This window comes from Camelus bactrianus, chromosome 19 (genome assembly GCF_048773025.1).
Source record: "Camelus bactrianus isolate YW-2024 breed Bactrian camel chromosome 19, ASM4877302v1, whole genome shotgun sequence".
Classification (NCBI taxonomy): Eukaryota; Metazoa; Chordata; class Mammalia; order Artiodactyla; family Camelidae; genus Camelus; species Camelus bactrianus.
In genome coordinates, this window is record NC_133557.1 from 23042521 (window position 1) to 23070493 (window position 27973).

General features: G+C 40.2%; 1 protein-coding gene across 5 annotated transcripts in view; it reads right to left on the reverse strand.

Annotated features, from left to right (window-relative positions):
* Positions 1 to 27973, reverse strand: part of B4GALT5 (beta-1,4-galactosyltransferase 5) — a 121502-nt gene that overhangs the window by 14523 nt on the left and 79006 nt on the right. For 4 of the 5 annotated variants that reach the window (XM_074347425.1, XM_074347424.1, XM_045519307.2 and 1 more), the window contains one exon: positions 5127 to 5261. In XM_074347425.1, the coding sequence (XP_074203526.1) occupies positions 5127 to 5244 (118 nt within the window). In that variant the 5' untranslated portion in view covers positions 5245 to 5261. Of the gene's footprint in view, positions 1 to 5126; positions 5262 to 11572; positions 11616 to 27973 lie in introns of those variants that run through there. The other variant, XM_074347423.1, reaches the window with a different exon arrangement.

The window sequence follows — 27973 nt, forward strand, 5'->3', positions numbered from 1 at the left end:
CAACAAAAACAATAATAATTCTAGGCAATGACAGAACCAAACTTTAGAGCTACAAGCTAAACAGGAAACAAGTAAAAAAAAATGTCTGGGAGAGGAGACAAGACACTTTTCTAACCTTAATGATCCTACTTTGGGGGTTTGTCTGAAGACACAGATAAATTCCTTTCCACTTCCTTCCAACACTGATTCAGATAATAAGCCTGGTGGCAGCATGAAATAAACACCGCTTATTTTTCCCTTCTGATTACCAAATTAATAGTCATTAAAAAAAAAAAGAAAGAAAACCTCAAAATCACAACTCCTGAGTGAAAGTCCTCCATAACCTTGCCCTACACCTTGGGAGAACCACCCTCCAGACCCTAATTTCTTTATTTCTAATTTTAAATTCTTTACATAAAAACTTGAAATCTACTTCCTCGCTAGCAGTAGGAGCCTTTCAAAGTGGAAGAGGCAGAGGAGATAAACTGCTCACGACCTGGTAACAGCTGTGCCTGGCTGCTGCGGGCTCCCAGCTCTGCTCCAGCTGCTGAGACATGGGCGAGCTGCACTGCACTCTCCTCGGGGGTCCCAAACACCAACTTCCTACTCTTCTGAAGCATGACCCTGCTGAGTGAGGGAACTGCTGAGCAAAAAACCAGCTTGCTGGATTTCCAAGGCTACGGTTTTACTTTCTAATTGAAATCTAATCTATTACAAATCAGGATGTGTTCTCCCAGCAAGGGAGGTAGACGGACAAAGAGGGCAGCTGCTTTTACATCTGCCATGTGGGAAACACAACAGACATCCTTCCTACCTACAGGTTCATGCGGCCGGCTCAGTCAACTGCGTTACACCAGTGGTTCAGCAGCCTTGGCCACATGTTAGAATCATCTAGGAAGCTTTTAAAAATCCTAATGCCCAGGCTACAAAGTAAGAACCTCTAGGGGTGGGGTGCAGGCATTGGTATTTTGCAAAGCTCCCCAGGGGAGTCCAACGTGCACTCAGGTTGACATGGTTGCCCCAGTGTGTGGCAGTGGCAAAACTCTGCTTTCTCCCTTGTATCACCAAATCCAGCTGAGGGGGGACTAAGAAGTGCTGACCAACAGATTTCAGGAATAATCACCACTTTCCCCTCCCATTTGAGAAAAACCCAAACACCTGCCTCTCTGTTAGAAAAAAAGGAGAAATTTATATATACTAGAAAGATGTCATCAGGACAAGTATTTGTAAAATATAAAGAACTGGCATTCTTCAAGAGTTAGCATGTTTAGAGGGTAGGGTGTAACTCAAGTGGTAGAGTGCATGCTTAGCATGGGGTCAATTCCCAGTATCTTAATTTAAAAAAAAATTAAATAAATAAACCTAATTACCTCCCCCTACAAAAAAAAAAAAAAGAGAGAGAGAGAGAGAAAGAAAAAAAGAGCATGCTTATGAATAACTACCTGCTGGGAGAGCAGACATAAAGACAACCAGGGACTGAGCACCTAAAAATCAGAGGGAAAAAGGTTAAGAATATCTACCTCACTGAATATAGTACAAAGCGTACCAGCAATGACTTCTTGTTCTGTCTACAACAACAGCCCTATTTCAAAGGATGTGGGCAACAGAACATTTCTCTGAGTGTATAACCAGAAGGGGACTGGGGCCATCAGTGTGGGGAGGTCTATGTGCATGTGTACATGTGGACAGAGGTAAGAAATCTCCCTGTGGTTAAAATGACTAGGTAGAATGGCCCCTGGAAATTCGTGTTTAAGATGAGAAATGTCAGGCCACCCAACCACTCACCTCATCTATAAAACTATGTGGCTGGACTGGATGAACCCAGAGAATTCTCTTCTGATGGCAATACTGTTTTGAGTGCCTCCCCCCACCTGCTCACCGTGAATTCTGCAGGACTCACAGTCTCACATATCAACAGCTTTCAGTGACAAGAAGCTTCTCCAGGTCATTATTTCAGGCTTATTTCCAGGCTCACAGTCCTGATCCCCCAAAGCATACTCTTACTAGACCATTTTAGCTTTCAAGGATAAAGCAAGCTAGAATTACTTAAACAACATACCAAGCTTTTTAGCTACACTTGGCCTCACAAAAACCTCTGAATGTGGGTGTGTGCCATGGCACTTTTTCCAGGGTTAGGCAACACAGCTCACGGACTACCTCAGTCCAGGCTACTCTTACCAAACCCACAGTGCTCCCGGTGGGGGTGGCCAGGTTAGATGTGATGGTCGCCTGGCTATGTCAGCAGCTTCAGGATCCAAATACTCTCTCTGTGCTAAGCAGAAAACTACTTTGAAATGAATAAAAATAGTTGGTTTCTACTGGATAGCTTCCAATGAAATGATGCTGCTTCTTTAACACTTACTCACCAAGGAGGTGCCAGTAACATAGAAGCCAATCAAGCTGGTAATCTCGGAATTAGGTTACAACACTTAAAATGTGTTTTCTTGTTCAATCTATCTACTCACGCACTCAAAGATCATTCACTCAGTGCCTCCTATGTGCAAGGTAGTGTACAAGGTAATGAGGTTACCTTGGGAATCAGAGGTTAGCAGATCCCAACCCCACTGCTGCATCAAGTCCTGTAAATCCTACGTGCTTTGACCCCTTCATTCCTAAAGTGGGGACATGGTAGCTATCTTTCTGAGTTCTTTGAGGATTCCACACACAAGCAGTGTCCAGCATACTGTAAGATAGGCCCTAATGGCACAAACTTCCAATTTACCAGGAAAATACATACACTAAACGCAAAATGGATGATTATTCCAACCACAGCGATGCTGGGAAGACTATTTTAGTGTCTGATAATTTGAGAATAAACACACACAAATTCAAATAATAATGGGTCCCCTGATATTCCTTCCAAGGGTGCAACCTGCTCTCTGTTCAGCTTTCAGGGAATTAGTGTGATCCTGTGTTGCAAGACCAGCAGATGTGGGGATAGAGACCAGCTATGCGCCCTCTAACTCTGAGAGAAAACAGGCCACCTCACCAACTGCCCAGAGAGAAGCCCCAGCATCATCTGGCCTTGGGGAGGCACAAACACTTAGACCACACATGTTTCTTTATCCAGAGTGATACAGGGGAAAGGGCTCCGAATGGCAGTCAAAGGACTCTCTAGTTCCATCACACAACTAGACACAGGTTTAGTGTAGGACTGAGGAAAAGCCACATGACTAGCCACTCCAACACCCCCAAGATTACTTGTACATGTGAAAAATGGAAGTAACAAAAGCCAGCCTATCCAACGGAGCCATGACGGAGCCAAGTGAGACAACAAGTGTGGGGTCATCTGCAAAACCAAATGTTACATGTGATGAATTAGAAAACAAAAATGTGCTCAGCTTTCTCCCTTGACTTCCGGAATGCCAGGGATTCCTCTTCCAGGTATGGTGCAGAGCTCAGGCAGTTTGTCCTGTGAGACCACAATTTGGCTGAAAAGCTCTAAAAAGTTGATCACTTGCTCTTTGCGAACAAGAAGAAAGGAAGTACCAGAGCTTATCAGTTTGCTAACTGTAGTCCTTGGTTGCTGCTAAGTTGGCCCACACGGCAGACTGACAAATTAGGACGTGGCCGGTTCTCAGGATTTAGCTTCCCTTTCAGAGGCAATGCTTCCTCTTGAGATCCCAAGCACCACAGATTGTTGTTGTTGTTGTTGTTGTTGTTGTTGTTATTGTTATTATTATTATTATTATTATTATCCCAAGCACCAATAATTCTCATTTGCAACATTTGCAGAGCAGCTACACACTCTACAGTGAGTTCTGGAAAACCTTTGAACTTACTGGAGAAAAAGAGGACTGATTAGGAGGAAAGAATATCTTTGAAAATATACATATTTTATAATACTAGGCTTGAGTGAAATCAGTAAGAAGACACAGGGAAAGCACATTAGTCCTCAGTTAAAGTCCTTAGTTAGAGAAATAAGTGGCAAATCATAAATACTTAGCAAAATGAAATCTCAGACTCTATTTTCTAAATAAAAACCATCCCTAGCCAGAGACTGGAGAAGCCCACAACAGTCCCATTTAACCAACTGGAAATACTTCCTATGTTCAATTTTCGGAACCGTTAAAAAGGGAGACATAAAAAGACAGCTTTCTCTCAAAGGTGAGGAACTTGCTATGTATATAGCCTTTCATAAAAATAGTTAAAGTCAAAACGATGATCTGGGAACAAGTTCTTACAATACAAGCCATCTAACCTCTGTGTTCTTTTTCCCTCTTTGTATAATTAGTGCTTGTATGATAATAAAAGCTAGAGGTAAAAGTTCCAAAGACTGAGGCAGAAATGTTCACTCTTGGGTCCATCATTACTGTTTAAGCTGAACAGTCTGAAAAGCTTTCTTCAAAGCTAAATGAGTCTGACCACCAAACTCAGGCACGTAGCTGGAATTAACCCACAGGATGAAAACCGCGCCTGACGGGGGAAGGTGAATCAGGTGATCTATTCGATTTTTCTTCCAGAAGTCACTTTTATAATTTGTGGAAATTGCCCCAGATTACATGACAATTATGAAATAGAAATCTGTTAAGTTTCAACTAAAGCATTTATAAACAATGAGATGAACAAGTCCTACTGGGCTGAACAAGTTCGAGTAGTGTCCAGAGGAAGAACAGAGATGGAGCAACTTCCCATGTGACGACTAGGGCCAAATTAGCTTTGAAAACACCGTCGACACACCACACCGCTACCACGGGCAATGCAAAAAATAAAACAAATCTCGTAACGTTCAGCCATAAAATAAGTGTAAGCCAGTCCAACCAAGCTCTGTTTTCCCTCGTTGGATGTATGGATACATTTTTTGAAATCAAATTATTTCCAGAAACAGCCTTTGTTGCTTCTGTTTTGCTGATGTCCTAAAAAATACGTGCTTAGATCTGCCTACCGAGGACAACTATAAGGAAAAAAGCAGTAGTCCTTACCTCCCGCTCTCAGAAAAGCATTATGGGTGAAAATGGCCTTAACTTACGGTCAGCAAAATGAACAAAGATTCATTTTGCAAGAGCTTCTTTTAATAATGTAAAATTTATTCCCCTCTTTTACAATGCACTTTTTTTTTTTTTTCATCAAAGATAATTATTCGAACCAAATTTACCTCTCCTGGGAGGAGACATTCTGAGCAGATCACCTCTTTACTAAAAATATACCTGAGTCATTTACGCTGCTATTCCTCTTGGCATAAGCACTCCGAACCACCTGCTCGTACACCTGAGCGCCTATTGTTCTCATGTTGTCCCGGATCAGAATGCCTTGAGCTTGCATCATGAAGAGGTAGGTATTCACTGCAGAAAACAGGAGGGGAGGGGAAAAAGAGGTGAATTCAAAGGCAATCGTTCAAACAAAACACACAAAAAACCCACATCACTTTGGGTTTCTTTCTTTTTTTTTCTTTTTCAAACCTCTTTCAGCTCTAAAACCCTACAAATACCATAACTCTATTTTCCACACAAGGTTTTAAGTTTTCAGGGGACCAATGTTCCTTGAGCAGCTAAGTTGGGTTTGCGGGAATTTCTGTCCATATTTAGCAGTTTTAGAAAAACTGTAAATTAAAAAAATCATATTCCACCAGGTCTTCAAACACCTAATCTGTATTGTAGGACTGTGATGACTGGAAAGATCTTTATGGATCAATTAAGACATCATGAAAAAGATCTCTGCTCTCTTTAAGTTCACATTTGCAATACTCAACGGCTATCCTCAGAAAAAGGAAACCACTGCCTTAGATGTAGGTCTGGTCCTGGCTATCTTTTCAAAGTGGCGGACTAAGGCTCCTGCTACTTTTCTTTGCAATATTTGGAGAGAAAAATAAGATAATGAAAGAATATCAGTACTCCTCACTACCCACCCACCTCAGCCCCAAAGTTCAAAGCAATGGGAAAGGAGCAGGTGGCTTGGTCCAAGTGTCAGTTAAAACACATTCCCTTCAAATACATATAAATATCGAATCATTATGTTGTACACCAGAAACTAAGAGAATGTTACATGCCAGTTATATCTCAATAAAAACAAAGCAAAACAACAAACATTCTTAAGTGATTATTCAGATTAACTGCCTAATCTTCATCATCTTTGGAGAGTGAGCTCCCCTTGGGTTTTCTTGAAATCTCTCTACAACATGACATTACAGGATCTCAAATATAAGCAAATATATTTCCTGTACTGAAATCTCAAATACCATCTATTTTCAAGAAATCTTACAGTTTAAAACATAGCTTCTTAACCAGCCATTCTAAATTTACTCATGTTCCCCTCACCACTGTGAAAGGGGGATGTCTTACAGGGATGGCATATTTATAAGTCTAAACTCTGGCATGTGCCAGGGATCATCTGAACACTTGGCTGACTTCCAAACAGGCCCCAGGCAGGTATGCAAAACAGAGAGTCTGGGCCACTCCTCCAGACTCAATACACACGGCCTTGGGCGGTCCTGGCTCTTCAGCAAGACATTTTGTGAACACTGTTTCATCATAATTATCACAGTGTCCTGCACGTAATGGGCAGTAAATAACGATTAAATGGATGAAGCTTAGAAGTTAATTTACTTTATTTTCAAGCTATGGTGTTTGGTGCCTGTTCTGGTGATGGGAGTGGGGACAGGGACAAAATCACTCTCAATGTGGAAAATCCCAGGTGGCTCACATTAAACAGGAACATAAAATCTTTCAAAAGACTTCAAATAATCTCTAAGGTATATCCAGAGCTACAAAATAATAAACAAAAGAAGTCAGTGTTCAGAATGCTCTCAGAAATGAGGGAGCAGTCTCAAATTAGGCCTGGAAGCAAATGGAAGACGACCACATGCTTAACTTCTGGCATCAGATACAGTGCTTATTCTCTGTAGTTAGAAAAAGTTACCAAAAAATAAAAAAAAACCCACAAAAAAAACACAAAAAAGCTTCAAATCCTTAAAAAAGTGTGATGCTGTGAAGCTTCTGAAAACAAGAGTAGCATCTCATTTTCTATTTACAGCAGAAAGCATGGTGCCCAGTCACAACAGACAGGCAGCCCATGAACACCTGTGAAACCTGAGATTTAAATTTCATCCAGTATCATGTTTCTAATGTGGTTCTGTAACTTTTTAATCACTTAGGCTACATATTATGTGTATTATACATACTATATACAACTCCCTTGAAATCTTCCTTCCATCCCCAACTTATTACTACACTAGTTGTTTTCAATAATATAAAAACAAGTATTCATTGAACACTGTGTGCTAAGCTATCAGTTAGGCATTGCAAAAAACACACTACCTCCTTTCCCCCAAATTTCATCTTCTCAGAGCTTTTTATCTTCTACACTGCAAAGCACACTCTTGTTAGCTCCTCTTTTAAAGCCTCTCCCTTTCTTAGCTCCCAACTGTAAGATTCCTCTAGGGCAGCTCTCAAACTTTTCCCAGCCCATCACTTGGAGAGCTTTTTGAAGCCTGCTTCTAGGCTCCATCCCCAGACGTTCTGACTCAGTAAATCTGAGTGAGGCCTATGAATTTGCACTTGGAACAAGCTCATGGTGATATCAGTGTGGCTGGTCTGAGGACCACATTTCCAGAGCCACTGCTCCAGGGAACTTCAGCTACATAATAAAAAACAGTGAGTAACATTCATTGAGTACTTACTTACATAATTCTTTCTATCTCACTTAATCCTCATATCCTAAGAGGCAAATACTACTACCCAAATTAGAGTCAACTTCTAGGCTTCAGTTTCTCCACCGAGCTTCACCAAGGTCAGTGAGGGATGGACAGGAACCAGATGTACCTTCACTTTAACCACTTAAGCTTAAGAAGTCGCTCATCCATGTTCTAGCCATAACGTATTTCTCAGAGATTTCAAGCATTCACGTGGCTTAAATTATTACTTTTAAGGAGACAGCTCTCAAATCTTTATCTCCTGCACAAAGCTGCCAGATGGATCTCCCTTAATTACAGATTTATCCGCAATGCTCTTTCTCTTGCCTTCATCCCTGGGCTTTTGCTGATCTGCAGGGCTTCTGCTCTCCTTTCGGCCATGCAAATCTCATTAATCCTTCAAACCCTAGTTTATATATTTCTCCAGGGTTCCCCTTCTCGTATTTCTGTGGTACTGTTGTTGAAGACTGTCGAAAATTTGCCTGTTGTTTACACCTTGTCTTAGTTTGCTAACAACTGTCTCGTGTTAGTCTTGTTACTCAACTAACAAATTTACACAAACCACATATTATTGATGATTTTTCTAGTTATCCACAGGAATTAGCACAAGGCTGAAAAAATAAAAGGCTGAGGAAATAAATTTTGCCCCAAATAAGAAAATAATCACAAATTCATAGACTTGGGTTTGGATGGGATTTTAAGGAATACTTTTCAATACCTCCGCGTCTACCACCACCCAAAACCTATGCCTTCCAAGAACACAGAGTCAGTATGTGAAACACAGCCATCTTCCAAGAAAATTCTACTTTGGGTTGGGTTGAAAATGTTTTCCAGTTCCTTTTACCCACTAGTCCTGATTCTGCCCCTTGACAGAACAGTCAAATTCCTTTCCCACACTTCAGATATTGAAGACGGGCATTTTCAACCTCCCTCCAGCCTCACCTCTACCCCAACTAACTTTCCCCGCACCCCCAGGCTAGACAGCCCCACTTCCTTTGTGTGCCCCTCCCTTGGTATCACCACCACTTCCCTCCCCATCCTGGCTGCTGTCCTCTGGATACCAGTCCTGTAGTCTACACTTGACAAAGAGTGGTGCCCATGCTGACAGTGGTCCCGGTGCAGTCTGCTGGGCCCAGAAACAAGCAGAACTACCAGCAGCCCAATTCCATCTGCTACCAAAGTGTTGTCAGCTTGACCCCCCCTCTTGGAGATGCACAATAACTCAAGGCCAAAGAAATCCTTCAAAAGAGATGTTCAATTATCTAATCTGCCATTTCCCAAACCAGCTCCCTTCCCCCCACATAATATAACTCGTAGCATCAAGTGATTCTCTGCAGAATTCGCTATGGGAAATTCTCTTTAAGATATTTTTATTAACAGAATTTAAAACTTCCATTGCGTGCATGGTAGATAATGGATAACTGCTGAGTGTTACTGGTAAACATCAGTCACACCATATTATTGATTCATGTTAAGCTTGCTAGAGGCAAATCCTCAATCTTTTTAGCTGCTATAAGCTACCCTTCTCCTGTTCTGTGCTCATGCAGTTAGTTAGTATCCCTATTAAAAGTCTTATTACTAAATTTAGCCCAGGGCTCTGGCCTAACGTAGGAAGTGTACATATGCACACACGCTTTCAACCTAAATGATCTCATTTAAAATTCACATCTTTGTGAAGTAGATATCATCTTGATTTCTTATTTGAGATAAGGACGTCAAGTCCTCCGGAAGTCACTTACCCAAGGTCATATGGTTAGTGAAGTCAAAAACAAAGGTGAGGTTAGGTGTTCCGTAACATTTTGATGAGCATTACTTTGAAAAACGGTACTTTCCAATAATATGGTCCTGATCAACTGTGGCTGAATCACAGCTTAAAAACACATTTAAATTGGTGCATGGTTGTTAAATCCTCCATTGTGTCAAGTACCTACTGAGCACCTCCTTTCCTGGGTGCTTCCTACACACAGGACTCGGCTGCTGGGGGCCACGGATGAGCAGAACAACACAGAACAAAGCACAGGCACAATGGAACAAGAAGGTGTAATGCAGTGTGATAAATGCTAAAATAACATTTACTACAAATTCAGGCTTACTTTACACTTTCAAGAGAAACTGTAATAATTATCCAGCCCCCTAGCAATTCCTTTCTATCTAGACTGAGGTATCTCTTATGATCATAACCCAGTTGAGAAAAATAAGCTCCATCCAGGTCTACATAATTGGAAATTTCCATCCAGATGCCAATGTAAGCAGCCTTGGGCCATGGCTTTAACTGGAGAATTTCCAGGAGCAAAGCACTGGGTCTCCTAACAGGAAGACAGACTCCTCTCCATCAGAATTCCAGCCAGCCTCCATATCCTTACAAATTCTTATGAATTTCCACTTGCACACACACATGGATAAATGACTCTGACTCATACAAAATTCCTCACAAGATAATGAAATGTGACACTCCAGATTAGGAGCAAAATAATTTGACACAATGAACCCAAGAGGAAAAGACGATGACAAGACTCTATATACATAATAAGTTCATAATGTTTTTTATCCTAAACGTGTGTCTCCTTAACGTTTGTTACATCTGGCTTGTTAAGCTAAAAGAGAATTAAGAAGTGGAAAAAGAAAGCCATTCTTTTCCTGACTACTCTTGAAATTCTGTCTTAACCCCAACCCACAAACACGTACGTGCGTGTGTGCACACCCCCAATTGCCTTCCCTTCTTTATTTTTCTATTTAACACACTATACACCTATTCTTGTCTGTCCTGTCAATTGACAAGAATGTGAACTCCATGAGGGCAAGGAGCTACGCCCCTCCCGGCTAGAACAGTGTGTCTGCAACACAGAAGATGCACAATAAATAATATGAAAAAATGAGTATCTAAGTTGGGACAAAGAACGGTTGAGCCTTCTGAACTCAGCTGTGCCCAAGAAGGTGTGGATATGAGATTTCAATCCTTTCTCTTGTATTAGCCCCTACTCCTTTACAGGAGGAATCCAAAGTGTTGAGTTAACCAGTGTCACTGCACTAACCTGTTCCTAAGAAAAGTTCAGCAATTCCTTTCTACCAACTGAGCAGAGCTACCAAATAGATTCGCTTTTCCCTAAACGTGTTCTCTGGTACTCTCACTCCTCACCAAGTTGTTTGGTTTCTTGGGTTTTTTTTTTTTAAATGTTCCTTAATACAACACACAAGTTTATTCAAAATCTTGTGCAACATTATTTGTAATAGGAAAGCACTGGGGAAGAAAAACTAAATGTCCACGCAAAGGAGACTGGTTGAATAAATTGCTGTACATTCACATGGATGGAGTACTGTGAGGCTATACCAAAGAATGAAGAATCATTCAAAATAGCCCCAAATTGGAAAGGACCCAAAATCTATCTTTAGTAGAAATGACTGAAAATCTGTAGCCTATTTGAATCTTGGAACACTATACAGCAACCAGAATAAACAAACTACAAATACATGTAACCACATGGATGAGTCTCTCATACATCGTATGGAACAAAGACACCAAAGAGTACAGATGGCATAATTCTATGTGCACAGGGCCCCAAGACAGCCACAACTGATCCACAGTGTCAGAAGTCAAGGAGTAGGTATCCTTGGGATGGAGGAGGAGTATTGGTAGGGGGCTTCTGACAGTCTTTTATTTCTTGACCTGGGTACTGGTTATATACGTATATTCATTTTGGAAAAAGTCATCAAGTTGTTTACCTATTTGTGCACATTTTAATATGCATGCTATGCTCAATTAACATTTATAAAAAAAAAGAGAGAGAGAATGAGGAACATCTATGAACTGATTTCCAGGATATATTGTTAACTGGAAAAAGAGCAATAATAGCGTGTCAGTAGGTGTTACGCCGACTATTTAAGAAATAAGGTGCCATTTTATACACACTCACATTTTTATAGAAAGAAACATGGGAAAGGTGAACTAGATAAACATTCATTATTTACCTGTTAAGTGCCAGGAACTGCCCTCCATTCTGTGGATAAAATGATCATTGTAAATAACACACCGCCCTTGCCATCACCTTTAGTGGAGGAGCCAGACAGGGAAACTGTAACTAGCGCTGTCTGTAAGGGAGCACAGGAGAGTGGTTATAGCTCACACTGTGAGCGGGGATGAGAAAATACTCTCAAGGGGTGACTCTAGGAGATGGTCTTGAAAGACGAGCCCTGAACTAGGAAAGGGAAGAGCACCAATGAAGACAAAAAGGCACAAAGGGAGAAAATACATCTGAGGAACTAAAAGCAGTTGGGCGTGGCTGGAATGAAGGGTATGCATGGCAAAAACGTGAGGCGGAGGCAAGACCACAAAGGGCTTTCTGTGCTACACTTAGGGGCTTGACACTGAATAAATGGTCCAGAATCAGATTTCGGGTGGGCCAACTAATAGGTATCGGTCAAAACAAGTAAATCCATCCCTGTTCAAAATCACAGCTCCAGATAAAGAAAGGACTGAGCTTTTTAGTATCCAGACCCAAGTTCCTTAAAGGGAGGCACTTCTATGGATGAATTAAATAAGGTGCTGCATGCTGGATCCCATTTGGTTACTACAAGTTGGGTGCCAAATCTCACCGAAGGCTGCATTTCCTCTACATGAAGCAGCAGGAGGAATACCCTGTCTGTCAAATCCTGGAGCAAGCAGATGGGAGTGAAGACGTCAGGATATAAAGCTGGTGCTACTGAAACTAACCACAGCCGGGGAGAGCTTGTTGGATGGGTAAGAGGTGGGGAGGAAAGGTGGACCAATCAGTCTAGGTGACTCGCATCTGGCATCTCTGTTCTGAACACCTCTTACAAGGCACACGTGTGATTTCTGACAGGGTCAAGTGCATTCCAGGAAAACAATGCAACAAATCCACCACCAAGGACTATACCCCATTCATATTCACATGCTTCCAAAACAAAATAAAGGATGGGGAAAGGGGGAGAATATAAGGCGAACAGAAGCAGAAAAGACATAAATAGAAGAAAACAAGAAGGTTGCTCACTCTCTCTTCCTGCTCCCATATATGACTCACACAAAAGATACAAAAAAACAAGGGGAAACAAAGAATGTGTCATAGGAATGCAGAAGTCTGACTTTTGCCATGGCAGAATATCTGCAAGATGTGCACAGCCTTTGTGACCAATACTTTCTGAGAAAAACCAGAACCTGAAAAATAGTTGATCTCTACTCCCCAAATTAGAGATTTCCCGTGTTCACTGCTCTGCATGATAGGTGTTCTGTAAAGAATGAATCCACTTATTCTGCTTATAAAGAGATACATTCCTGTAAAAAGCAATACGTTTTCCGAGTCCCTGTGTGTCAGTGCCTTTCTAAATACCTGTATGTGTTGTCTCATTTCATCCTCACAATATACCGAGAGGTGGGTTATAACCCTTGTTTTACAGATGAGGGGACTGAGGTCTGGGTAAGTAACTTGACTATGTGGAGCCAAGATTTCCCAACAGATCTCTGTCTTCACAGTCCAGGTTTCTAACAAATATGTTCTATGGTCTCCCGGGGTCTCGATGCCCAGAAGCCCCATGAATCCACCGCTGTTATCGCCACACTCTGCTCACTGATTCCTTGTATCTGGATCTTTACCATCAAAATCTCATATATGATTGGCTTCCAATATTCCACTTTAGCAGTGGGTGCCATGATCACAGTATGGTACATTCTTAAAATTTTATTAAGTTTTATTAAAATTTTGTAAGTTTGAAGGTCTAGTATGAATCTTAAATTTTTCATTTCAGATCTACTTAAAATGTTGGATATTCACACTACACAGAGAGATATGAAGGTCCAAGGTTGTATGGACACAGTGACACACTTAAGAAAGAAAAGAAAGCTGTTTGGGTTTTTTTTTTTTAAGATACAAAGAATCTTTTGACAATAAATTTACATTCTTCAGCACAGCTAATGTTCTGGAGCAACTGTGTGACAATTTTCACACAAAAAGTTATTGAAAGAAAACTGGTGGGGGGCCAGTGGCGGGAGACATTAAGCGTAAGGAATCCCAAAAATTATTTTGGGGGAAAACATTTTATTTGATGAATCTTTTGCTTTCCCAGTCCTTCCTACCTGAGGCAGAAAAAAACACCAAGTCAAACACAGGCTTTGTTTTCCACCCTCTCTAGTTATTATTCTCAGCTATTAAAAAAAAAAAAAACCAAGTGGTAAAAATTAACAGCTTTGAAATACCCTGTAAACATTTCCACTGACCTGTTAGTCTATTATCTGTTAAATTATTAAACTGTACATGAGATTAGAAATGAAAATGCTGCCTAAATAGATACTAGCTAGCTGAGTAGCCTATGATCTAAGCTTCAGCTTTGCTTCCCCCAAAATTCCTAACAGCATGATCAATTAACAATGTCCAGAAATATACACCCACAAGAGGGACTCAGCAAATAAGGACGCCCAATCTAGCAATGAGTCAGAGACAACTGTAAATTACTTTCCTGGCACTGTTCACATTGAATGCCTGCAACTACCCTGGCCCTGCCCTAGGGGTGAAGGTGCAGAGGGTGTAGAGATGTCACTGATGGGACTGTGCCAGAGACACCACCAGAAACATAGCTCTCTGGGGCTGGCTCTGGCTGGCTCTAGACAAAGGCTCTGCCTTCCTCTTGGGCCTAATGTCTTCCCCTCTCAGTCCCTCCTGCAGCTGCTGACACCTCTCCTCTGTGTGAATGCCCTCTGGTCACACCTGCTCATACTAAGCTTTAACGGCTCTTTTCATGTCTTTTCCTAATATCACCCATCCCCGCCAAGATTAGAACTGTCTTGGCTCTTTCCCATCTGACACATAAACTCCTACAGGGACCCCTATAAATGTGAACATCTCTCTTCCAGCAGGCTGTAAACTCCCTACAAGTACAGACTTACTCTTTTTTTCATCTACAACATCTGAGAAATAATGAGACACTTGGAGCTATTTACTAAATTAATGAATTACAGCTCAGCACACAGTATGAGGTGCCTTGTTTTCTCAAGTTAGAAGTAGACTGGTTTTTCTGCAACCACACAAGAGTCTATAAGCCAGAAAACAGTATAGTGAAACTGACATGACTAATTTTGCTGGTCTAAGTGTAAAATGGTATCACCCTTAGGGAAAACTATTTGCAAATTCAACAAAGAGCCATGAAAATACTCATACCGTCTGATCCAGCAATTTCAAGGAAATTATCCTAAATATGAGGACATTCTATGCACAAGGTTTTTAACTAAATTATTCCTAAAAACAAAAGGTTGGAAAACAGCTCAAAAGCAACAATTTAAAAAATAGGTAAGTTAACCGTGATATATACACCTGGTACAATCTTAACACAGCTTTAAAAGTAAAAGTTATGAAATCTTTTAAACAGAATAAATGTAGAACACCTAGCATAGACTATCACACTCAACAATGAAAAAAAGTTCTGTTACATTATGGCAATTACTGAAGAATAAGCAAATGCATAAAGCAAAAAGTGGCTAGAAACAAATTTACCAATATGCTTAGGTGTTAGGGGGTAACAGATATGAATTGACTTTTTCCCTTCTTCTGTTTTTCCAATTTTGTCTACAACAGTTTTTTTTTTAACATAGAATAAGGAAAAAAAGATAAAGGATTCCTCCAGCCAGACTTAATTTATCTAACGTGACAATATACATTAATAAACAAGACATTCACAATTCCGTTCTTTGCTTGTCAGGCTCATGGGAGAGGGATGGATGGGTGGGTGTATAGAGTGTGCAGCTGCCAGACTTGAATTATCTCCACATCTTCATGCTGTTCTAGAAAGACTACAGTAACAGCTGCCACGTTCTCCCCATATCCTCCCTACCTTGACACCCAGAAGAGCTTCTTAGAACCAGAAATGTCTACAGAAACCAAGAATTTACGCAGAGACAAGGTGTTCTAGCTTTCTCTCTTGCGAGTAGAGTATATGGACACTGCACAGACGACAGACATGGCGGGAAGAAGAAACCCCTCGTATTCTAAGGGAAAGAGGTAGACGGGAAGTTCTTGGACTGAGGGGGCCAACAACACTGGTTCTGTCCTGTCCCTGGCGGGCTCTGTGGTCCTCTCTGGACTTCAGCCACTCCATCTGTGTGATGACATTATCGAACTGGATATGGTTTTCTCAGTCTTTTCAATCAAGCCTGACCCCCATCACTGATAGACACAGGAGATCTTCTGCAAATAAAAATGTTAGTTTATATTTACATTGAATGCCTTCAAAACATAAAACTATATAACATGGGACGTGCTTTTACAAATCACATAAACCCCTGTAAATTCTGATTCTTCTCTCTTCCCTTTGGATCTTGAGAATCACTAGACTGCAAAATCTCTTTCAGCTCAAAATCCCATAATTATAAACTCACTGCTTCTCTTCATCTGGGAAACACTGACTTACATAGACCTCAGATTTACATTTGTCTGCCTTCTCTTTCCTCCCTTTCCATAGGGCATTAGGGCTTGGCTACCCTTACACTGTTGGCCTTCCTTTCCAGAACAATGGCGCTTTAACCCTCTTCGTGATACAGCTGGGAGTGGAGCCGGAATGATGGGGAAGCACATTCCCAGAGCCGCCCCCTTGTCCGTGCACACTAGTCAGGAGATCACACTGGAGCCATCTCGAGCGAACACAGGTCATAGCAGGGCTCCTAATTCTATTTCCTCTCTTACCATGCTGAAAAATTGCACCTTCATGATTTAAAAGAATGCAATTCTATAGCAAAGAGTTGATTTTTTTTCCAACTCTGAGATACTAACCTCCTACAACTAAGTTTCTTCTATCACTTTGCAAATAAGTAAGATTTTATGATGAAGCTAAAAGTTGCTTGTCTAAGGTGGGTGGGAAGAGACAGACTGGGAGTTCAAAATTTGTAGATACTAACAGGCATATGTAGAATAGATAAACAAGATTATACTGTATAGCACAGGGAAATATATACAAGATTTTGTGGTAGCTCACAGCAAAAAATTGTGACAATGAATATATGTATGTTCACGTATAACTGAAAAATTGTGCTCTACACTGGAATTTGACACAACATTGTAAAATGACTATAACTCAATAAAAAATGTTTTTTAAAAAAGTTGCTTGTCTAAATGATTCAAAAGACTGATAATAATGAACGCTGGGGAGGATGTGGGGCAAAAGGTATCTTCTACCTTGTTGAAGGGAACATAAATTGGTATAACCCATAGAAGACAACCAGGTGACAATGCTATGTCAAAGTGAAATGTTCATACTCTTCACAACCAACAGTTCCCACTTTTAAGTATTCATCCTAAAGAAATAACTTGATAAATAGGAAGTACGTTCAAGGATGTTTCTCTCATTTATAAAAGCAAAGTATTTATAAAAGCAAAACACAAACCTACCTAAACGAGCAACAAAAGGATTAGGGGACTAAACTGTAGCAAAGTCATATCACAGAAGACTGAATAATCTTTATTTCATGACAAGAAATCACATTGTATAACAGCATAGTCAGTACATCACGTCTGTGTTAAAGAAGAAGATACAGAGGAAAATACATCAAACAGTTTGAGAAACTGTACATCAGGATTTCCACAGTGTCATTTCGGCTTAGTAGAATTATGGGTGGTCTGCACTTTCTTTGCTGTGACAAGGCAGCATTTCTGTGACTGTCAGAAAAACCTTCGTATGATGAAGAGATTCTCTGTTCCAACAGTGAAAATTCTTGCAGTAACCAAATCTGTTTGAATTGATCCAGAATTTCAAAGTTTCCAGAGTTGCTGAGAATGCCTTTTCACACAGCACCTCTTTAATATCTAGGAACAGACTTTAGAAATGCTGTCTTAGGACATGGTCTTGTTTTTTCTTTTCTTTTTTTTTTTTTTTTAAACAATGATCATACATGTTTTATATTGGGGGTGGGGGGCACAAAAACACAACCAAGCTTTTGCCTTCTTAAGGACTCCTCACTCTCTTCTGCTCCAGACCCAAATAATTTCCTCAATCTCAAACCATTATTCCACCTTCTCCTACCCTCAAATGATTCATAGTTATCCTAAAACTTCTGGTGCTTCTAGCTGTAACTTCACCAAGCAAGCTTTCTCTATGCAGCCTACGAATCCAAAATATTTTTTTAAAGACAGCTCTTTGGTCTCCTTCTTGATCCTCTTTTGGAAAGGAGATTATTCTCCATGTCGTATGGGGATAATATATGATAATCATATTATTTTTAGCCTGGAAGATTGCAGCAGACTAATAGGGTTATCTACTCCTCGGGAATTTAAGTGTTTCCAGAAGGCATCATTCTAGCTGAAATTAGCACCCAAACTGTCAAACACATGAAATAAGAGCCATAATCTCTATAGAAAGGCAAACAAAACAAAACAAAAACAAAGAACACACTTGAAAATGTCTTGGACTCTGAGGCATAAACACTCAAGAAAACGAGACCTTCCCTTAACACCCTGTGGGTGTAAAACCCTTCCTCCAGACCAGATGGCTTGTCTTTAACATCAAACTGTGGTCCTAGAAAGGGGTCTTCTGAGCCACTCACTTTGTCATCTATACCGCTTTGTCTTTCCCTTGATCCAGAATGATCAGATGTTAACTTTTCTTTCTTTAGCTAAGTGATGCTCACATGTTACAGCAATGCAAGGCCCACCAAGTCCACAAAATTTGTAAGACTACTCTGGAACATTAAAAACAAATTTTTCCCACAGATTACTTGATTGCAAAGGGGAAAATGCACATTTACAATGGAGATATCAGACAGGCACCCTTGACCAGGGGATCAAACTGGGCATCGCTAATATTAAAACAAGGTAATATTTACCTTCAAGAGTATTCCTGCCAAAAACTTTTAACCTATATCTAATCAGGATTTTAGACATTCTGGTTTACAAAAAGACAGGGGATTAAGGAACATATCAAATTGACACCAGGCATTGTGCAAAACAATTGGCCTGGTTGCTTCAAAAAATTACTATAATGGGGCTAGGGGTGGCGGGGGGGAGGGAGCAGCTATAGACTAAGACATCAAAAAAACATAATCGAATGTAATAATATAATGTATGATTTGAGAGGAGGGCAGCTATAAATAACATTCTGAGCACCACTGGGGAAATTTTAATAAGGACTGGATATTAGACTATGTTATGAAAGTACTATTAATTTTGTTAGTTGCAGTAAGTATTGTGGTTATACAGGAGAATACCCTTATTTTTTTTAAGAGATGCCTGTAGATGTACTTAGAGTTAAATATCTTGGTGTCTATCTACAATTTAATTTTACATGGCTCAGAGGAAAAAAGAAAAAAAAAAGCCAGAGTTAAAATAAATAAAGCAAAATGGTAGTAATTGCTGGCTTTAGAGGGAGGGTAATGTGTTCACTGTGTTATTCTTTTATCTTTTCTGAATGTTTGAATTTTTTCATAATAAAAAGTTGGGGGAGAAACTTGATTTTGGATGTATCCAAATTGCCAACTAAATCTAAATTAAAGTATACTAATACTAAATTAAGAATCCTGTAAATGGGTCCAAAATTATCCTACAGGGAGTAAATACCCTAGTGATGGTCACACAAGAAGTTAAAGCATTCAGTGGAGGGTCTATGCCCCCTCCCCCAATTTGTTTTTGGAACCAAAATAAACTCAGGAAAGCTGAAGAGAAATTATAAATAAATCTTCCTGTTGCTCCCTCACTTAATCTTTGAATGGCTCTCCACTGTCTTCAAGGTTAAGTTCAGACTCCTCATGCTTAGCATGACTTACAAGAGTCCACAAAACCTGGCCCCTGTCTGCTATTTCAGATCTTGCTACTCCCCAGTTCCAGCCACAATAGACATCAGCAATTCTTGGGAACTCAGACAATACTGCTCCTACTGCCAGGATCTTAAAGACACAAAACCCAAGATGAAGACAAGGAAAACTTCCCAGGAAAAATCAACTATCACAAACAAAAGCACAAGCTGGGGATGAAAAGGGAAGGGAGGGGAAAAGATTCCAGCCAAGACCAAACCCAGCTGTGCTTCTGTCTCCCTTTACACGCAGCATTCCTAAGGCTGGCTAGTCTGGGCTCTCTTCAATTACATGTGCAGGTTCAACAAAAGAAAAAGACTAATTCCTGAGATTGGCCTTACTTTCAGACAAAAGCCAATTCCCAGCTCTGCACACCCCACAATCAAAAATGCTGCAGAGGTTAAAACTCAGGACGCCCAAAGACCTCGTGATGCTGACCCTCTGCTGGCAACCATACAGCACTGAAATGCCACAGAAATTAAATTATGGTCCTTTGTAATAGATTTAGCACTTTATTTTTAAATATTAACAAGACTTCTAGAGGGGGTAAGTTTATCAAGGGATAAGAATCCTAGCAGAAGCCAATTAACATTTCCCACCACGCCCAACAACTCAACTCTCCAGACATTTGAAGTTGCTTATGACTCTGCGGGCTTGTCAACAGATGCCTCTGACCAATAACCTATTGCGATGAATGCACAAGGGGTTCCGCGTACCGGGAGGCAAAGCCTGAGCTATGATAAATAACTACCTGAGCAAATTTAGTATTGCCCATATTTTGTTTTGTTTTTTTTTTTGCTATCTGATGACCCAAAACTTAATATGGCTATTTGATTTTCAGTTTCTCTTCTCACCTTGGTTTTTCCTTTCTCACAGTTATTTTTAAAATCAGAAAATGCCTAACATTTGTAAACTGTCAGTGGCCATCTGTGCTTTTTTCACAATTAGATCACTGTAAAAAAAAAAAAAAAAGTACCAAAATTTTCAGGTCTAGACTTTACTTCAACAATCTGGCAAATCATTAAAGGGGTGAGTGACTTCATCTTTAGAGTAGGGTCACTGAGGCCACCTAAAACAAACATAATTCTTGAGAACAACAACACGCCCTGAGTCTTGCTAGAGTTTCAATACTGTCTCTCCCCTGACCCCATCTCCAGCTCCCCAAAGACTGGCACTTTCTGGATCCCTGCTCATAAAATGACTCCATCCACTGATGGGGTAACTGGAAAATTTTTAAGGGATTAAAATATTATCAGGTTAAAAGTGAATTAAAAAATAAGTGTTCTAAGAAAGCTGTGAACTATGTAAGAATAAAAGAAAAATCAGGTAGCACCAACTATAACCTTCTACCTACATGACCCCCTCTAAGTGGATCCACAGAAAGATTTTCCTGAAGTGTCTTTTGCTAATTTGTGGTCAGAGCACAACACAAGAAAATGATGCTCACAGCAGGACACTAAATACCAAGTAATTTTATGAGATTATGTCTGTGTTTGTGCTAAATAATTTATGCTGGGAGTGGTAATAGCAGAGATGAAGTTAAGCTATTGATTGAAGACTGTACCAACCTTGTTTAAAAAAAAGGATGAACTGAGTCCCTTCAAGATTGAGTGCAAATGTACCTGCCAATTATCTCCTCCTTCTTTAAAAAGTCCCGCTGCTCTTTTGGGTAACACCTTCTGCACTTGCAGTTGTGTGGTGGCTGTGAAGTCTGTGCAGGCTTCCTGGTACCAGGACTAGAACGGGCACCCATGGGAAACTAGTAGGAATGTGGCTGAGGGGAGGTGAGGCACAACCGGACAGAGGACAGTGAATGCCTGGGCTGGTCCATCTAGAGGGAGAGAGAAAAAACTACACAACAATAGTTTTCACTCTTTAAAAGAATAAGGTTGGGGGGAGGATATAGCTCAGTAGTAGAGCACATGCTTAGCATGCACAAGGCCCTGGGTTCAATCCCCAGTACCTCCATCAAATAAATAAATAAAAACCTAATTACCTCCCCCACCAAAATAAAAATAAATAAATAATTTTTTTAAAAAAAAGAATACAGTTGAATGGCATTCATACCCTCTGCTTAAGATGACTAGTACCTGCTGCTTTCTGGTGAGTAATGAAGAGGAGTCATCTTGAGAAGCAGAGAATTACTTCCGTGTTCCTCATCATTCTCATTATGAGGATGAGGGCATTCAAATACCACCCTATGAGGTGTGTGTGCCCATTTAGGTGCTACAGTTTTGGTGACTTCTTTGTTCCCTCGGGTATTTCTGAGGTTTTTCAGAAGAACCTTAAGTATTAACCAGAAAGCACCACAACTTTATGATCAAAGTTGGTGAGCATGGGCTAGAAAGGGAACGGGCAGGTCTTCAAAGATGACCACAATCACACCACCTATCGTGCAAAGATGATCCACACTGAACTCAAGTACAAGTTCATCTTGAGTATGAGAAGCCTTAAAGTAACCTCCCTCCCAAAAGTCTGGCCCTAAGATCACACCATAGACACTGAGTGAGGTTCACAATCTCCTTCCACCCCCTCTTCCTCCCTCAGCACCACAATTCCACTTCAGTTTCCCCAAAGCAGCATTTCCAGGACAGCGCTAATCTTTAATCCACAGACAACTTCAACATTGGCTAAAGTGTATTATTACTTTTATTTTTTTAATCCCCTTTCACACCATTTAGACCATAAACACACTGATCTCTGACCCCAAATGCAAGGTGCAAACAATTGGTGATTATGTTAGTCAGGCTTTTTTTTATTCTATTTGATCTATATCTGATTTCTGGAGTGGAACTGTCTGCAAAGGGTTGAAATCACCATTTTTTAAATTATGCAGCTGAATGGATAAAGTAAAAATTGAATAGAACTAGAATGCAACGCAACACAAAATAGCAGTAACACCCTCCAAAATTACGTATGGATTTGGCTAACGTAATAGGTGAAATATCTTTGAAGTCATATGTAAGCATGTGCTCTAAACAATATTTTCCACCTTATGGACACAGAGTAAAAATTTTTATTTCTTCAAATCAGAGGAGAATGGCAAAGTAGAGAATCAGATGGCATTGGAAGAAAGCCTAAATCTTACCCCTCCTGAGATGCCAATCAGATACAGCCTAGGGCTCCCAGGCTAAATTAGAAGATGAAGGTCAACTTGGTTACTAATTTCCCAGAGACAGCCCAAAGGAACCAAGATAGAAAAGCAGAACCAACCCTGAAACCCAAACAGGATTGAATGCATGTTGTAGCATTATTTATAGCCCAGGACAGGGGGATAGTAATTTGGCTGTATGAGTTTAGGCCCTTTCCTGAGTTTATTCACCTACTGTTCAAAGAATGCAGATGACTTCCTATTGTAGCCACAAGCTAGACACCAGCCACGAGTCCTTAAGTGGATACACCCACTGGTAGGGCAGGCACTGCCTCTGAAGGGCAAGATTTATAATCAGCTGGCCATAAGGTCTTAAATATTGCCCACCAATGAGTGCTTGATAAGACACATAATCGTTGAGCCCTGGAAGCCATCCAGGAGCTTCACCATGTCTTTGGGAGGGCGAAGTGAGACAGACACCCTCCTCTCCAACTTCCTCTTTGCACAAGCCTTGATCAAGAAGAAAATTAAGAGATAAGTGGTTTCATTTAATTTTGATGACATAAGTATTATTATTTCCATTTTACAGAAAAACATGAGAGACAATCATTGCTTTGATCTGGCTCAAAAGCTCCCGCTAAGCTTACTACTAAGACCTTGGAGATCCTTGGCCTCCATACACACTTCAGCAGACACTGTTGTTGCTGTTCCTCCTAATTCCATTTTACTCCGTAAAATGAAAAGTTCTCAGGGCTCCTGGAGCCCAAAGCAAAGTCCCCTCCAACCTCCCAGATAACGTTAATTTCATCCCTTGCCCACTATATGATATAAAAAAAGAAAAAAGAAAAAATTTTAAAACTAGGGCCAGGACCCAAAGCCAACCACGATTCAAAAGGAGAGAACAATGGGTACTTTGATCTTCCTTTTCAGCTCTCATCACAGCTGACTGTTTCCAGCACTGGGGGGATGGCTCAGTGAGTTATGGGAAATGACCTGAAAGGTCCACTGGTAATGACTAAATGGGGGACTGTGTCTTGAAAAAGACTTTTTGCCTCCAATTTTCTTCTCAATTTTTTAAAAAACTAAACAAAGGGGATTTTTGTTGTTGTTTTTACAATTGCCAGTCCCAAAGTGAAGCTGAAAATTAATTTTCATTCTGTCTTTCATCGTTCTCTGCTATCACAGGCAAGAACATCACTGAGCCTTGCCTATGAGACTGAATGTTGGTTAAACAAACATCACCTTATTCACGTGTCACTGAACTTGTGGCTGACTTGACCCCCGAACCCCAAAGGAGAGCCACATTTTCCCTCAATGCACTCACTGCCATAAACACTGCTGTTATCAAGCAAAGACTGAAGAGGTTATTTAGGAGATACGGCAAATCACACTATAATTGCTTTGAAGGGAGAGGCAAATGTTATAGGACTTGCCCCTAAGCTCAGCAATTTGTCAAACGAGCCAGCTGTAAAATCACACTCCCCTCAAACCTCTCAGCCCATTTCCAGAAAAAATCTATTATTGCCAACTTGACTGCTACTTTTAAGCTGCCGCTTTTTCAGGTTTTCTATCTATTCAAATGAGACAAGCTTATCCTTTGATTAAACAAGCCATGTAATATCAGAAAATCCATCAAATCATGTTGTCCAGAGAGTAAATCATCCAGCTACTCAGTATCATCATCATTATCTTACCAGTTGCACAAACAAGAAGAGGGCTGCATGGGCTGAAGAGGCATTTCCACAAACTCTTAAAGCTTTCCAAACACAGAGACCATGAATATTTTGGAATACAAGACTGAGTTATCAAGACCACTCTGTAGCAAAGAACTCCTCTTAGAAGAGTCAATACAAGAGGTTATAATAATTATCCAAAGAAGTTTAAAAAAGTAATAAAACCAACACATGCTATAACATGGATGAACCTTGAAAACATTATGCTAAGTCAAATAGGGCAGACACAGAAGCACAAACGTATGATTCCACTTATATGCAGTATCTAGAGTAGGCAGATTCATAGAAAGAGAAAGCAGAAATATGATGACCAAAGGCCAGAAGAAAGAACTGGGGAATTGTTGTTAAATGAGTGCAGAGTTTCCATTTGGGATGATGCAAAAGTTCTGGATATGGACAGTGATGATGGCTGCACAACATTGTGAAAGTACTTACTTAATGCCACTAGACTGTACACTTAAAAATGGTTGCAATGGTAAATTTTATGTTACGCATATTTTACCACAATAAAAAAGCTGTATGTAAAAACTAGAATTATAACTTAATAAGATTATAAGTAATAGGTAAATAATAAACCTAACCCAATGAGCATAAAGGCTCTGTGATTAAAATTCTTTTAGGAGTCAAAAGAATTAACACTCCCACAGCGTCAAAACAGTAGAGACAAAGCTCTGGGTCTCTTATCTGGGTCTCATGACTTTACAGACTGTATGCAGCTGAAGACTCCCAGGCTTCTAAGTCCAGCCTGGACCCCTCGCTGAACACCCAGTCTGTATAGCAACTGCATCCTCCACATCTCCACCTGGATGTCCAACAGTCCTCCCAAACTTAACTGGTCCAGAGACAAACCACTGTCCTTTCTGCCCAAGAACCTGCTCTACCTGTAGTCGTCCTGTCCTGGTTGATGGTAACTCTACCCTTTCACCTTCGCCCCTGTACAGGCAGGCAGCCAGCAGCGTCCTTTTAAAACAGAAGTCAAATGATCTCACTCCTCTCTATTCAAAACTCTCCAAAGAATTCTCATCTCACTCAGAGTAAAAGTAAAACTCTGGACAATGGCCTACAAGGCTCTAAATCAGGAGTCAGCAAACGTTGGCGACCAAACCCTGCCCACTGCCTGTTCTTGTAAACAAAGTATTATTGGAACACTGCCACACCCACGGTTTATGTATTGTCTATGGCTGTTTCCAGGCAGAGCTGAGTCGTTACTACAGAGGTTACGTGGTCTAAAACATCCACAGCTGGCCCTTTATAAAGTCAGCTCACTCCTGCTCTCATTGATTTGCACCTCATCCTCACCCCTCTGACAGCATCTCTACTCCCTGCCTCACTCACTCTGCTCTAACCACAGCAGCCTCCTGACCATCCCGCAGGTACCCTGGGCAAGCTCACACTATGAGGCCACTGCCCACGCAGCTCTTTTTTCGCAGGGATGCTCTTGTCCAGGTAACTGCAACGCTAGCTTGTGCAACCCCTGAGTGTCTTTATTCAGTTGTCACTTCAGGGAGACCTTCCCTAACCACACTATACTTCAAATTTCAACCCCTGCCCCCACCCAAAAAACCCCCCACATATCCACAATTTTTCCTTTCTCTGTTTATCTTTCTCCATAGCACTAATCACCTAATATGATACATAATTTTCTTTTTTGTTTGATTTGACCCCTACATATTAGAATATTAGCTCTATGAGGGCAAAGATTTTTGCATGTTTTGTTCATGTACCCTTGTGCCTAGAACAGTGCCTGGCATACAGCAGCAGCCCAATAAATATTTGTCAAGTATAGTTGAAAGAGTATGCGTGGTATAGTGAGTGAGCCTAAGGCCAAATTCATGATTTCTATTCTAATCATTGGGGGGGGGGGGATCAAATGATTAACAAAAAGAAATAAGGAAAATTAGGATCTGTGCTTAAAAAGAATCTGAAAACACAATTTTGGCTTATAACACATTCCAAATACTTCCAAAATTAAATTTCTCAATTAAAAAGTCAAACACCAGTCTTTCTTGAGTTTCAATTAAGTAATAAATGCCATATGTGTCCACAATTTGAAACCTGTTTCAACCTATAAATCTCCTATTTACTCATAGCCTACTGAACTTCATTTTTAATCTTCAAAAGTTGACATCTTAATTTATACATTTCCCATTATTCTATTACAATATCCCATTGATATGGCTTTCATTCCACCTTCTTAGCTGAAATGACCAGAACTAAAGAAAAAAACTGTTTTGATGAAGTAGATTTTTAAAAATTGTATGTTTGCAAAAAACAAAAACAAAAAAAACCAACCCTATACTAACAAAATTGGCAACCCTCATTTTCACAAGGAATATTTAAAAGAATAAAAATGTATCATGCAAGAAAGTTCAAAGATGGAAGAATGCTAGTAAATTTTTTGCCCCACTATCAAGAATACCAAGGAAACCTGAAAGAACAAACTGTAAGAACACCAGGTTTTGAATTTGTCAAGTAACAACCCAGCCCTATAGGCAGAGGGCTTAACAAATACAATTTTTGATATTTAAGAACGTTAGTATACCTGAAATGACTCAGAAACTTACAATACATTAGTTTATGTTTAGAAAAAAGCTTCGAAGAACACGCACCAGGCTGATTAAATAGTGGTTACTTAGAGGAGTAAGAGGGATTATGTAGGATTTTTTATTTTTTAAGATTATATATTTCTGTTAAGGTTTGAATTTTATATAACTTTATATTTCTTTGTAAGAGAAAAATTAAGATAAAGAGATATGATATAGAAATAAGCTTGTATACAGCAGATAAAAATTCTCTACTCAAATGATTAATGAAGTAGTTATGTTAGAAATAAACTGTTTCAATCTCACAAACAGTTAAGGTTCAGATGAGAAGCTGCAAACTATCTACACACTAATGTGTTATGTTTGGCTATCAGGTGTCTTCCGGTTCTCCTTTCATCTTCAAACTGTGAATTGATTGCCAGATAGTTTGGTGGTTAAATGTATCAATTTTGAAGGAGAACCACCTAGGCCTAAGTTTGGACCCTGCTCAGCTGTGAAGCCTTAAGCTTAAGACTGAACTTCTTACAGTCTTAGGAGAGTTGGAAATAAATATCAGACCCAAAAGTTAGTGATTAGAACAGAGTGGGCCTTCAGTAAGTCAGTTATTATTTTCATAAGCCCTTTATTTTAAAATAACTTTAGATTTACAGAAAAATTGTGACAATATTACAAAGAGTTCCCATACAATCACTCTTCTTATCCATATTGTTATTGTGATTGTGAAGAGAGGTAAATAACTTCTAAGTTACCTTTAAAGCCCATGACAACAATGAGGACTGTCCCTCTGGGAAAATCCTGATGTAAGTACTTAAACGTACTACACCACACCAATAAACTGATTCAGCAAGTTTAAGATGTGTCATGGTTTAAAGGCTGACATGAGTAAGAGGCTACAATGCTCATCACAGACCTCATAACACCTCCATCCAACAGGTGCTTCAGCAGGTGTGCTGCGTATCCCCTCAACTACAAACCCAATGGCCTCAACAATTCTGCTTTTTTTCCACAGCCCATCGCAACACAGTTACTTCCCATCGCAACACAGTTACTTCCTAACCAACTAGAATAAAACTCTGTGGTCCAGACAGACCTGCATCTGAAAGCAGCAGGGGCAGCAGCGGCTGAACTTTCAAAGGTCAGACTCTGAGTGGCCATTCAGAAGGCTATGGGCTGGCAAAGGTAGGAGAAAAATATTGGCGTCAAGCCTGGACGCTAGTGCTCACT